This window comes from Oxyura jamaicensis, chromosome 5, assembly GCF_011077185.1.
Source record: "Oxyura jamaicensis isolate SHBP4307 breed ruddy duck chromosome 5, BPBGC_Ojam_1.0, whole genome shotgun sequence".
NCBI lineage: Eukaryota > Metazoa > Chordata > Aves > Anseriformes > Anatidae > Oxyura > Oxyura jamaicensis.
The window spans coordinates 44,120,156-44,134,225 of NC_048897.1; the positions used below are offsets into that span (position 1 = coordinate 44,120,156).

General features: G+C 46.8%; 1 protein-coding gene across 1 annotated transcript; it reads left to right on the forward strand.

The window, feature by feature from the left end:
- The first annotated feature begins 1,481 nt into the window (after positions 1–1,481).
- Positions 1,482–13,862, forward strand: LBHD2 (LBH domain containing 2). Its single transcript, XM_035327922.1, has 4 exons — positions 1,482–1,585; positions 6,002–6,092; positions 9,251–9,449; positions 10,612–13,862. The coding sequence occupies exons 2-4, from the start codon at positions 6,003–6,005 to the stop codon at positions 10,686–10,688; spliced, it is 366 nt and encodes a 121-aa protein (XP_035183813.1). The 5' UTR covers positions 1,482–1,585; position 6,002; the 3' UTR covers positions 10,689–13,862.
- Positions 13,863–14,070: the final 208 nt, after the last annotated feature.

Consider the following 14,070-nt stretch of genomic DNA (forward strand, 5'->3'; position numbering starts at 1 on the left):
GGCTTCCAGCCAGTGGCTTTGATGTGCCCAGCTCGTTCTCTCATATGCCATTTTGTCTTTCGCTGAGAGATGACTCAGTGCAATAACTGTTCTTATGACATCTAATCTTTTCTAAAGGAGAGATTTAAGGTAGATGAGTACTTGCTGAATTTTCATGGGTTTAATAGCAGCTGTTTTGTAATGGGTAGTGGGATAAAAATCTTCTTCCCAGAGTATTGGATAACATGGTATCGGATGCTCTCTGGTTTCCATACAAGAGACAAAGTCTGAGTGTAGTCATGAATTTTTAAGGGACAAACATTAGCCTCCCTGAAGTTAGTTTGATCACTGGGGAGGAAATTTGCCAGACAAGAATTAAACCCTCCTGAATTGGATTCTGGGGATGGAGATGCGATTTCCTGCTTCCCTAATTTGCAATAAGCATGGCCTGTGGCATGAAGAGAAACTCCAGAATGCAATGGACAATTTTCCTCTGTTTTTGGAAAAAGAAAAAAAAAATCAGTGTGCAGCTAATCCAGAGTTATAAATCTTGGTAGGAAGGCCTCCAGAGCAGGTAGATTTGTTTAATCACTTGGGCTGGTATCCAAACCACTGGAGGATATAAAATATATACACTAGTGCCATTCATTTCACTGAAAACACCTTTTTCCCATCCAAGGAAATAGCTGTGGTTGGCATGAATATATATTTGGCAAGCTGTAGGGCTAAACAAATTTCTCAGAAAATCATCTTTGGCCCGGATACTGACTATATTTCAGCACTGTACCTTCTCAAGCTCTTCAGCTAAGACTTTCTGCCAGGGAAGCCGTAAGAAATTAGTGAATCACATTTTGAACTGCTGAGATCCTCACCTCTGCTCACCAGGCTCCCCGGTCCGGATACCAGTCAAAGTAGTACCTTCAGTTTGGAGAAGACCTTTGCAAAAATCGTTTCTCCTGTGACAACTGTGAGAAACATGCAGTAATGTAATCCTGTTAGCCTTCTTCCAGTGTATTTTGTCTTCTTTGTGTGTTGACCAGTCACTTCAAGAGCAAGAATCTCATTCTTTTATGCCTTGAACCACGTCTCACTAAGCACACTTATCCTGCCAAACAAGGGGATACATCTTTATTTTCTGATTTTCAAAAATATCATTAAAATTCCTGCATGGGAGAATAGCAGAGTGTCCCAGTTTCAGCAGTTTTTATGTAGCTTACACTAAGGAATAAGGTTTATCATCACAAAAAAGAGTCAGATGGCAAGGTATTTCAGCTTTGTGTAGTTTTGGAACATTAATTGCCTGGGCAATTCGCTGGGTATGCTACAAGCTACATCTTTAGCAAGATCAGTTCCCATTAGATACAGAAAATTACACAGACCTCCAAAGCAGGAGTTTCTGCTGCCTCCTTCTGAAGCAGCGAGCTCACCGCAGTACTCTTTCCCCCTGGTCACTGCTGGCTTTGCCATTGTGGTTGCACGCTCTGACTCCGTCATATTGTCTCTTTCAGACACTTTTAGGATTTGACAGAGTCTGCACAACATTTCATCAGCAGGAGTGAACATCTGCAGCAGTTTTCAGAAAGGACACCCATTTATGTGATTGAAGGTAATGAGCTTTCTTCTGTCATTGCCCCATACTTGTCATTTGTCCCACCCTGAGTCTCGTGCTCCGTTCAGATGTCCCCTTTGTTGCCTTTCCTGGTCTGGGAGGTGAGCACAGGATCAGGCCTCAGTTTGGTGTGCATGTGAGCATCCTCCGGGCTGGGGCACATAACGCATGGCCACGGAGCCCACCAGCCAGCCAAAGCTGGAACCCGTTGGCCATAGGCTTCTTGCTGATGTGCTGTGACACACAGTATGTGGTGCTGCTGCCAGAAGGCACTTGCCTATTGTCAGTACAAGCTTACAGCACATTTCTATCCCTAAAAAGTCTGAGCAACATGCAAATTGTCAGAGGTCCTGGGATGGGACTATCTAGACTGCAAATGCTCCATTCAAAGGACTATTTGAATAGGCTGCTCAGGGCGTCTTAGCAGAGGGGAACTCACTTACCCACTCTCTGATCCTTGCTTTGGAGAAGAGGTGGTTTTGTTTCTATTAAGGAAATCTTTGCTTGCATCATGCAACCCACCTGATTTCATTCTCCAAGTAAATGCTCCATGGTTTTCAGTCTTGCAACTGGTCTTCATTTAAGTACTGTTTTGCAACCAGGAGTTTCACAGGTCAGTTTTGCCCTCTGTTCAGAAACTAAAATAAAAGCGCGTGCATTGTTTCTCACCGTTGGTGGTTTAGCACTTGTCAACCTATATATTGCTCTGTATGTAACTGACCTTCTTAGTGCAATCACAAACAGCAGAAAGTGGGCTGTTCGTTTGCTCTGTGCCCCTGGAAAAAGATCAGAATAGCATGGTCCTGTGACAGTAGCAGTTGCATTTAGGATAATCATCTCTGAATGCAGTTTTCTCACAGAAAAGCAAGAACAGATTTTGCTCTTTTTTTTCCTAATTGGTATATTTAAGCTTAATTAAACCTAGGGGAAGTAAATGCATGTCTTAATTCACTGCTAGAAGAATTTTAAGGTTCAGAGTAGGTGACTCATCCACCAGAACAGAATTTATTCTTTGTTTGTAAATGCTATTTATTGCCTTGTTTTGCATCACTATGGCTACTGTATGTCATTGGTGATATCAGCACCTACCGTACATAACATAAATGCAAAACCCAGTTTAAAAGAGATACAGTTCTTATAATAATTTGCTTGCATCAGCCACTTTTCTGTGGTAAGTACTTGTCACATAAAAGCAGCAGTAAAAATGGCTCAATATTTTTCCATCAAAATTGGCTGAGAAGTAAAATCTCTCCTGCACATAAATCATACCACAGTTAAAAAAAGCCCTAAGCAGCAACCAAACCCCCTTTTCAGATTCTGTGGCTTTATAAAAAATTCAGTGATGTCCTACAAGTGATTTCAAAGTTTCAGATGAACTGATTTGCAGTGGCCTTCACAATTGTTTTATTTCTGGTTATTTTTAGTGTTAAACACCTAGTTAAGATTGTTTGAGGCATCGCTGCTCTCCCAGCCCATAGAGATTTCTTCTGCTTTCCTTTACTGTTTCTAAGTGGAGACTGAGAACAATTAATCTGTTCCAGTTAAAGCCTAATTCTTCTGCCAATTGCATGCCCCCCTGTTCTTTTCTGAAATGCATCAAGTACAATCGCTTCTGCCATCCTATTCAATCAAACCCTTAAGTTGCACAGATTTTTCAAATGGCCTGGGCTTCAACAGCTTGGGAGCTGATTCACGGAGGCATCTGCTGGAACACTGGCAGGACTGTCACCATTTTCCTAGCCAGAACCATTTGTCTTTGTCATCTAGAAATAATCTGCGGGGTGTAATGTGGTCTTTGGGAAGCACAGAGCCCATTATTGCTCAATAATAGAATTTCATGAGGTCTTAACAACATCTTTGAGCTCGTATGACACGTTTGAAAGTGCGTGTGTGGCTGTATCTCTCTGATGTCCTGTGGAACAAGGATGGAGAAGTGATTTATGCACTCGGTATGTATTGAAAGCCTGCTAAAATAAACCAGCAAGCTGTGGGCAGCCGCAGCAATCTTCTCCTGGCTAGCAGGGACTGACCCCCAGGACACAAGCAGTGGGACGTGTCTTCTCCACGATAGCCAAGCCCAAGACTTCATAAATCCTGGCCTCTCACAAAGCATCTGAGATTATTTCCAGGCAGACACACACGCTCTCTCATCCAAGTCCCTTTCCCTTCTGTCCAGGATGAGAGGGGATAGGGCACCAAACCCTGACAAGGATCCAAAACGAGCAGCTTGCATCTTGGACACGGTCAGAGCTGTGGTCCCAGGGCTCCCCCAGTCTGACGGCTGGTCTGGCTAACAGGATGTGTGACAGCCCCCCCGGACCAGCTCCATGGGTGATGACCAGAGAGTTGGGGTGGGAGAGCAGGGTCCAGCTATGGCCTCAAGGGGGGCAGCAGGAGGGACACTGAAGGGTCCCTCTGCGACCAGGGCATGCACCAGGATGTGAAAAGAAGGCAAGAGCTTCAGGAGCACAGGGGGTGATCAGAGGAAGGAGACAGCAGAGGGAACGGGCAGGGAAGGGTTCAAGGGCACAGCTTTGGGAAAGGGTCTTCCATTTCCAGATCCCCATCCCGTGGCACTGTAATCCACAGGCACCCAATGGTATAGCACGCTGGAGCTGCAGGAATAAAAGCAGGTGTCCATAAAAAAGTCTGCATTTTATTGATTGGGTGGTTTGTGGTGTCCCAGTGCTCCCAGTTGCAGGGGGTGCAGGTGACAGTGAGCACAAAACTTCCTCCCAGCAGGCAGAATTTGTCCCCTCTGCTATCATGCTGTGGATCCAGGAGTGTTTAGGTTGGGGGATGCCCACACCATGGACCAGTCCAGCCTCTTGCTGAGCTTTGTAGCCCAGTTCCTCTCTCCTGTTGTGTGTGTGTCCCAGGAAGCACGCTGCTTGAATTGGCACTGGCTGGGCCTGAGGCTGGCTTTTCAGGGCTTTTCCCTAATGGGTGTCTATCGGGTCGGGTCCTAGCTCACAGCTGAGCTCAAGTGTCTCCTGGGTCTGCCGTGCTCCTTTTTAAATATGATGCAGTGGGAGTGAAAGTCTCTGCGATGTCACGCTGCTCCGTGCTACGGCTAATTAAAGTCATTGTGAAGGGTTTTGTAGTAATTGCAGATATTGTAAAATTCAGTTTTGTGGGGTAATTGGTAATGTAAGCCTGAAACAAGCTATCCTTAAGATGTTTTAGTTTGCATTTCTCAGTAGGAGCAGCCTTGACAAAGGAGGCTTTTGTGCGTGAAGCGGGACCAGAATTAATGGCAGCCTTTAGTCGTGCCCAAAGGGGAGCTTGCTGCGGGGCGGGCTCGCTGCCGGTGCCTATGTTCTGCCTGCTGCAGAAGCCTGGCAGCGAGCCCCTGATGTCCCTGACGGGGGCACTTGTGGGGGCAAACCCAACCAGGGCCGAAGTATTTCCACCTTAAAGGAGCTTGGCCCCTTCGGTCTGTAGGTCACTCCGAGTGCTTCAGCCTCTGCTCGCTGCTACGCCTAATGCAGTTTTTGGGCATCCTACCTGAGTTTTCAATAGAAAGGGTAATGGCTGTACCTCTAAATCTCAAATGTGGGGAAAATCCTTGCTCCATAGAGATGGAGATACCCAACCAGATATACCAGCCCATGTCAGAGCTCCGATCCCCCTGCTCCAGGCTGCCCAAATGCTGATCGTGGGACAAGGAGAGCGCAAGGGCCGGAGCTGTAGTGCCTCGGGTGCCGAACAGCACAGGGGGGTGGTTAATGGGCACATAAGCAGCTTAGGCTCTTAAGTCCCTGACTTAAATGAGATTTAGGTGCCAAACCTTCCCTGATGCATTTGAAAATCCCACTCAACACCTCTCCGAACGTTCGGGGAAATAGACTACTGAAAATCTGGCCCTTAGACACCGATACAGCTGGTGTGTCTGGAATTAACAGTTTAAAAAGAAGTGCTGGCTCGTGACTAAATGGAAGAGACATCTGGGAAGAGCAAATATCGAAGACGTTATGAAAAACCAGAATGAGAATTTAATTCAAGGCTGATATTTGCACAGTAACTTTTTTTTTTTTGTCCACAGATTTCAGGGGGGACATCCCTGCTGCTGCTGCTCCTGGATTTGCCCACAAACACAAGCAATGCTCCCTGCACAGCATGGCAGCACGTTAGATGCCCTTGGCTTGAACCTGTGATTTACACTTTTTTTTTTAGGAAAAAAGATGCAGCAGATTAAGACAAGGGGTAGTAGGACAACAGAGCTGTCACACCGCTGACGACCACAGCTGTGCAGCAGCAAACACACATGCCCAAGAGGCGAGGGAATATTTTGGGGGCTGTTTAGAAAGGACAGTCTGCATCGTAGTTATTAGAACAAAATGCCTGTTTTTAAACTAATGGTGGGGCCAAAGTGCAGAGCTGAGTTTTCCATTTCTGTTCTGATGTTTGCAGCATGACAGAGGTGATGAACACACGGGAACCGGTGATGGAGGAATTCACGCTCAGCCAGTCTCCTGAGGAAGAAGGAGGCCCTTCCAGCCAGGTACCACTAGAAAAACTATGTCCTGAGTTGCTTTTCAAAAGCAGCGTAACGCAGTAATAACTTCTGTGCATGTACGTATGAAGATATGATGCAGACTCCCAGCAAATACTGTCCCACAGCTTTTACAGAGCCACCTGTGCAATGAGCTCCAGGCTTGAAGGGCGCTTCCTCTTTTAGCAAAGATATGATCTGAAATGACCACGTAATTCACCCAGATAGCTATGGCACTGCTCCAGTAGCACTGGCCAGGCGCAGGACGTTTTCTGTACCCAGGCAGTCCCACACCCACACAGGTGCCCACTCGTGGTGCCGTTTCCCACAGGAGGGTCCACGGTGTCCTGAGGCACCAGCTTGGTCCCCATGGTTGTGCTCGTGGCGTGGCATGTGGCTGCTGGGGGACAGACCTCCTCAACGTGTCCTGGTGGACCCGAGTTGCTTCTCAACACAAGATGCATTATTGCAAGCAGAGTCAGTGCTGCACCTGGGTAACTGCTGTAGGAGAAAACTGTTATAGGTTAGAGTCAAACATCTGCAAGCTGGGGAAGTCAGAACTGAAAACTTGCAAATTCCTTTCAGGCCACTGGTGCGTATAACGAAAGGCTGTGTGCAGTTCACCATAGACCTTCCTTTTCTTCACCAGCCTCGCAGGATAGACACTGCACACTCTCAGAGCACATTTTCAGTATTTTCTTTTTTTCACTGAGTGCCCAGTCCCGGTTTTCATCATTGTGTCACTGTACCCTGTCTGGACTCTGTGCCAGCCACAACTCCATGAAGTCTTTAGGGTTTTCCTATGGTGTCTCAGCTCATCTACTCCAGAGGTTTTTTCCATCTGGTTTACCCCCACCTCTGGGCAGGACAATCCTATCCCACTTTAGTGGTGGCCAGCAGAGGCAAGAAAGCAAAAAGAAACGAGAGGTAATGCAAAGCCAGTGACTCAGCAGGAAAGCTAGGTTTCTTCCAGCAACTTCCAAGCCCTTTGGCCAGGAGACCAGTCCTTCTCTTCCTGCAGTCTCCTGCCCACTCGTCACACACTCCAGCTTCCGCAGAAAAACACTGCGCTGCTTCCTGCCGGTCCTGACTCATTCCTGGGGGGACGTGGTAAATGCTGGGCACCGGGGGAAAAACATGACGTGGTTCGTGTGAGGAAAGGCTGCAGGAGAACAGCACAAGTGAGGACAGACAAACTGAAGCTGCACAGGTGCCTTTCCTAAATTTTGTTGCAGCCTTAGCAATCGCCTTTCAGCACATTTTTAGAGCAGAGTGTGTCATTTCTAAGGTCTTCAGAAAGATGGAAATAACAGGAATTTTGTTGCACTGCGTCGCCCCTGTCAGGGAGTATGGGCAGGCTTGGGGACATGCGGCACTCCCACCATCCAAGCAGACTGAGCGGGTCACTGTCCCCTGCACGGGCAGCCCTGTGAGACAACGGGGCAATTTAACCACAATTTTCTGGCTATTTTCTGTCATCTGAGCCATGAGGATCACAGACCCAGGCTCCTCCGTGGGTCTGAAGAAGAGTGCACAGCTGCTGTGAGGTATCTCTCGACCTGCCCCAGCCAGGGTGTTGTCACCATGTCTCATGTTTGGAAATAGCTGGAAAATATTAGCAACTTCTTAAGAATTCCTCCCAATCAAGACAGCTGCCATGGCAATTTATTTTCAAATTATAAACAGGTCTGGAGGAGGCTGTATAATGAGGAGTTGAAGAGAACTTTTCTGATAAGCAGCGTGAGCAGCATTGCTTGATCAGGACAAGTTACACCCATGTGAGTGCAGCTCATAGAAGCATTAGAAAGGTTTAACCTCAGTGATTCCCTTGGTCTAGCTGCACTGAAGGGCTTTTTCCTATATTGTGTCTCAATTTGCAAGACTCACTATAGTATAAAACATTTTTCATCTTCATGTACATTTGCAGGGATGGATCCCCACAATACTATCCTGGATAGATAGAAACATGCTTGCTGCTTTCCAGACACATAGGAAAGGAACTGCCCCTTCCCACAGGCATGCATCCCCATGCCAGCACTGGTGCCAAGTGGGACAACTGAGTCGAGCTCTTAGAAAGGAGCAGCTCACGGGATGAAAGGAGATTGCAAAAGTCACAGAGCAAACACCTCCAGTGGGTTATGACACTGCAGTCCCCAGGTCCCTGGCAATGTCCTGGGGGACATGCACAGTTTTATGGTGGTTGGGGAATATCTGCATATTTCTGCCTGTGCTTGTAGCAGGAGCTGTGTTGAGACTGGCTCACGTAACAGCAGTGCTCGGTCTAACCAGAAACCCTGATACAGTGGTGAGCACATTGCAAATATGTGGGCAGGTTCCCACCAGCACACAGCAAACCCATGGAAGCACCTGGAATTAAACTGGGATGCTTCTTTGGTTCTTGTCTCAGCCCCTGGTGTTCAGTCCCTTGGTCTGCCCCTTGCTGGAGGACTTGGAGTGAGTTTTTGTCCAGGGAAAAAAAGGGGGGGGGGGGGGGAAAAAAAAAAGCCCAACAACCACAAAGCAAAACTAAACAAAGTACACCGAGGGACTGCAATGAACCAGCTATATTGGAGACAAGAAAGCACTTTTATGTGTTATAGTATCTTTCCCTACAAATACCTAGTTCAGCTTCAAACTCTAATCACTATATAATGTTTGACCTGCAGGTTCAGTGTGACAAATGTAATAATAGCTGGCGCTATCCTCTGTGTAAAGATGATTTCTGGGGCTACCTGCTTGCATGAATGCACCATAAAATATTGTTTCACATAACATAAAAGAGCTCTGCAGCATGGCAGCTTCTTAATAAACCGGTACTGCATGAAAATATGAATAAATCATATCAGAGCAAAAGGACGGCGGCCAGAAGGGCTGGAGCAGCCACTTAGCTTACCATTACAGCAGTGACCTTTGTGTCCTACAAACCCAGCAGAAGTGAAACATGGCGGTTTGGCAACACGGTGAATTTTGTTGCCAAAGTCTCTATTTTCTCTGTGCACATTGGATCACACAGGTCAGTCTGCACCAGATTGAAGGGGGTTTTTGATGGACATTGTAGTGCATGCCAGGTATAGAAAGGATGCTAAGATGGAGCATGTACCTCGCTTGCTCTGAATATGGATCCCTGGGCAAGGCTTTGACAGGCATGTCCCCAAATGTCTCCCCAGGCCTTCCCCGACACACGTGAGAAATACCCCAAGCTGTCCAAAAGACTGCCATCGATCGTGGTGGAGCCAACTGAGTCCGGGGAGGTGGAGAGCGGGGAGCTGCGCTGGCCTCCCGATGACCTGAAATCAGCAGAGGACAAGGGTCTTCATGGTGACCAAAGAGTCTGCGTCCAGCAGCAGCAGCAGATGGATCTGGAAGGTCTGAATGAGTAGTTTTCGACCCTGTTCCCCATAGGAAAATAGCAGTTTCAGGTCATGCCATTCACTGAGGTCAGCAGAGTACCAAGTAGCAGTGGATGCTTGAAGGTGCCCAGAAACCCCTGCAATGGAAAGGGAGTCCTGAAAATGCCCTTGTGGCTTTCGAGGACACAGAGTTTACAATTGCATCAGGTTCAGTGCTGGCCACTCACATGGCCAACGCTGCACATCAGCAGTCACTCTAGGAAACAATAACCCTGTTCAATGGTGTCTATCTACCTCGCCATCTCTTAGCCTAGAAGCAGAGTATTTAATAGCTCTGCATTTTCAAAGCATCGTGGTGTCCCAGGAGTGCATTAATGTAACAGGAGCTCACAAGTACGTAGATATGACTAATGGTGTCACTGTGGGGTAAATATGGCTAGAGATAAGAGCTTGTCAGTGTAGCTTGTTCTCTATTTCTGTGTGTTTTTTTGTTTTTTGTTTTTTTTTTTGGTTTTGTTTTGTTTTGTTTGGTTGGTTGGTTGGTTGGTTGGTTGGTTTTTTTCGTCTCACTGCTCTCCCTTAGAGAGTGACATTTCAGTGCACCAACATTTCCCATGCAAAAGCTCAGAGACAGCAGCAAGGATGGGGTGCAAGATGCACCGCCCCTTGCCTTCCAAGGGGCAATGACACAAGGTCTCAAATGTCAAATCCTCTGCTGTTCCAGTAGCCATTCCTAGGTGGTGGCAACCACAGGGTCGTATCACTCAAGATGTATGAGCCAAATGTACGGCCTGAGCTCCAGGCTGTGCATTACGGCCTCTGTGTTGTGCTTGTGCAGTGACATTGGGACTTGTTATGTCTTCAGAGCTGAGAAGACTAAGACAGAGCTTCACTAAGACAGCAGGTAGCCCTCCCACAGTGGCGGCTGTCCTGCTTTTAATGAGAGGGATCATCACCTTATCTCATTAATACCCATCCTCAGGTCTGAAGTCCCTGTGAAGTCAGGCTGTGATGCACTCAGAGTACCCTCCAGGTTCAGCTGCTGGTTTGCCAGTACAGTAAATTACCAGTTTCAAGGCTGAGCACCCTGATGGATCATCTGCCTCGTGGAGCAGGGAGTCAAATGAAGGGTGATGTACAGTGTGGGGGAAAAATACTGACAAACCATTTCTTTGCAGATACTTTAGCGCATCCAGCTCAAGAAGTGGAAGACAGTACAGATACTCTGGAAAGCAGAACTGAAAAGGATGAGTAGGAACTCCGTGGCCTCAGAAGTGAAACTTCATTGTGAATGTTGTTGACAAGCTAACACACTCTGAAGACATGTCAAACTAATCTGTATTTAAATCTGCAAGGGTTTTATTTAGTTAGTACCTGGTAAGAAGTGTATGGGCTTTAGAACTGTTCTTTTTAACATTTTGCTTTTCAGGCTGGGATTCATATTATTTGTTTAATTTTTCCTTGGGGAAAAAGAAAGGGACATGTTAGGAAATGCATCACAGACATAAGATTGCAAAGGAAAAATGTTCCTAATTTCAATTAGCACATTTCATTGGATTTACATTTTTTAAGCAAGGCTGCTTTCAGGTATCAACAGCAGGACCAAGGGGTTACATTTCTCCAGAAGGGATGTCTTAAATCTAAAACCTTTCTTGTTTTTAGCCATTTGAAACTAGCACTGTGATATTATGGACAATAGATGTAATATAATGTCACCATTTGATTTTGTAACTTTTGTATAGAGACGCAAGTGTAAGATTAGCCTCCATCGCTACGCAGGATCTCCAGGCTGCCGCCCGGGTGCGGATCAGAGCAGTTCTCTCCCTTTGGCTAACCTGTGCAAATTGAGATGAACCAGCCTTGTACTAACCGTCTTTTCGATAAGGCTCTGAAGCTTCAGAAATGCTTTCTTGCTGTACATTGACGAGCTGGAATAGCTAGTCGCTGGTGTTCGTGGAGTGAGACTGTTTGTTGTAGATTTGGTTGGGTGGATCGTGCTGTTTGTGCGCACTTCGGGGACCAGGTCCAGCTCGCTACTGAAGCCAGTGAAATGGCTTCTGCTTCTGCCAAGGCTGGATTTGTCCCACCTTGTTAATAGAAGTTGTTGTGACTATTCTTTTGGTATGTTTTATGTATAAAATAGGTGCAGAGGCTCAGCTGCTCCTCCCTCAGCCCAAGCTAGGCAGTGGTTGGGGCAGGTGAGGGGAGTTCTGTGGCACAGCCCAAACCTCCTCTACATTCGTGGAGCCTTTCCACATGATGCCAGGTCCCCTCTGAGCCATCTGCGGTGGGAAGGGGTGGAAGAGGGCCGAGGTGGTGGGATGCACACCAGCCTCTGTCCTGCCCTGGCAGTGCTGCCCACGGGAGCGCGTATGGCGTGGGGGTCCTCACCTGCAGCTCGGCCCCCTTGGTTGTGGTTGCACAGCCACCTCTGGTAGGCCACAGCTCATGGTGGGACAAGCTGTCTCTGCATGCCATCCGCTGGATTCTCCTTGTCTCCCTGCCTGGAGATGGATCCGGGGGCCTTTTTCACAGGGGTGAGCCTGCTCCTCCATGAGGACCTTCCAGAGACTCCCTCCAACCAGGCACCATCCCAGGAGAAGCAAAGATCTCGGCCCAAAACATTACCCCTTGGACAGTGTCGGTGGAGATAATGCATGTTTTGAAAAGGGTTCGACTGTTTCGGTGACAAGTGTCCTGTAAGCTACGAAGTTGGATTTCTCCATCTCGGCAGGGCTGGATGGGTTCTGTACTTCCAATTAATGTTGCATCCGGAAGAAGCCGCTCGCTGTGGGTGGAAAGAAATAACAGGATTTCTTCCAGCGTTAACTCCCGAGTTGACTTTCAAGTGCATTCTTCTATCCAGTAATAATTTTCTCTAAAGGAAACTTTTAATTGTGTGATGATGGATAAAATTTACGGGGCAGATGTATTGATAAGTTTATACCTTCTTAGCAACCAAATTTAATATATTTACTTACAAAGAATTCTGTGCAATGAATGTTTAATACAAAGGAAAGAGAATATTTTACTTCAAAGCAACATTAATTTATGTACAAAATTATAGCTCATTATTTGGGGTGTTTGGGATCTAGGACCCTTTTTATAAGCAGTGTAGTGTAGTATAACGTGATACGTAAGTTAAACTTTGCTCTCTCAACCTATATAACCACCTGTTTTGCCTTTTTGGTGTAGACATTCTTACCCACGCTGTCAGAGGACTATTCTGTTGGATGAATGGTCAGAGCACCAGGTCTCGACAGAGCAGCGGAGGGTGTCAAGCGCACCTCCTAAATCCAGCTGCCATTCCTGCTGCCCCCTCGGCTGGTGGCAGCCTTCCTGCAAAGCCGAGGAAGCGAGAACAAGCTGGGTCAGGCACTGAGAAGTAACACGGGGCTGCAGCTCGGGTGCGAGGTGCTCTTTAAACGCAGCCCTTGTGCCGGCTGCTGAGAAGTTTTCCGAAGCTCTGGGGAAAAGCAGCAAGGATGACGATGTATTTTTGGCTGCGTGATTTCCTTTAACCTGCGTCTGCCCAGCTCCGCAAGGAATGACGTTAGACGTGTTGCTTGATTTGCTTTTCACTTTATAAGAGGAAAACCAGTTGTTTGGAACACTTCCCCCAATTTTATGCACTCTCTATCTGCTTTCAGACGCTCCCTCCCTTCCTGCTCTGGATGGCCCTTATCCCATTTCCACCTGAGGTCAATGGCACTTCCCTAAGTAAGTTTCCCAAAGAAACAACAAAATTCTATATCCACCCTGAAAATATGCCTCAGGACGCTACTTTTTGGGGTTGGAATACACAACGCTGCAGCCCCTGCAGAAATGCCAGATTTCCTCCTTCCAGCCTCGTTACTCCCCTCTTTCCTGTTTCCTCTTTCTCGCAGCTCCCCCTCAGTATTTCAGCTGAAGCAAATGGATGCTTCAAACTTCAGCTTTCCACTAAAGCTGTGTGGCCCCAGTTTAACCACCACTCAAAGCCAAACTCCTCCTCCCATTTTTATTTTTCTGAACATGGGCCAGAAGCCCTGAAGTAGGAGAGCAAGATAGAGAGAAACTTGTTTTATACAAACAAGCCCTATTTATTCAACTTGCAGGTCTATGAATGTCCACTTACTTTGTCTGTGTGCAAGTGTTGTCTCTGATAAACTCAATAGTTGTTTTGTATTTTTTTCTGGATGAAAAGCTTTGTAGAAACTAAAAATGAAAAAAAAAAGACATTCAGTCATATTTTTCTAGTCTAGCTTGTAGAATATTTCATGTAGTGCAGAAAGGAAGTTTTATGGAGTAAGACATTGTTGGATTTTGCTCTATTTCAGTTCTTTCTAATTTTGTAAAATGCCACCTGTACATAATACTCGACTAATGTATGTCCTGTAGATGTATTACACCGTTTAGCCTATTAAATGCCTATAATGGACCAATTGGAGGATGTGGTGTAGTTGCAGCGTCTCGCTTTAAAAGGACAGAGATCTGCTTGGGCAGCTGCTGGCCCACCGCTGGCCCAGGGAAGGCAGCCTGCCCCATGCCTGCCTTTGCCTCTGGCACGCAGCTGAATTCAGATCCACTCCCTCAGCACTTGCCATTTCCACCTCTTTCTTTCGAGCCCTGCCTCGACCCGGCAGCTCGAACCTCGC

Bases quoted from the DNA above. Each gene is read 5' to 3' on its own strand.
- LBHD2 (XM_035327922.1), top strand. From the start codon at position 6,003: ATGACAGAGGTGATGAACACACGGGAACCGGTGATGGAGGAATTCACG. The intron at 6,093-9,250 runs GTACCACTAGAA...ATGTCTCCCCAG, and splicing joins AAGGAGGCCCTTCCAGCCAG to GCCTTCCCCGACACACGTGA. The intron at 9,450-10,611 runs GTCTGAATGAGT...ATTTCTTTGCAG, and splicing joins GCAGCAGATGGATCTGGAAG to ATACTTTAGCGCATCCAGCT.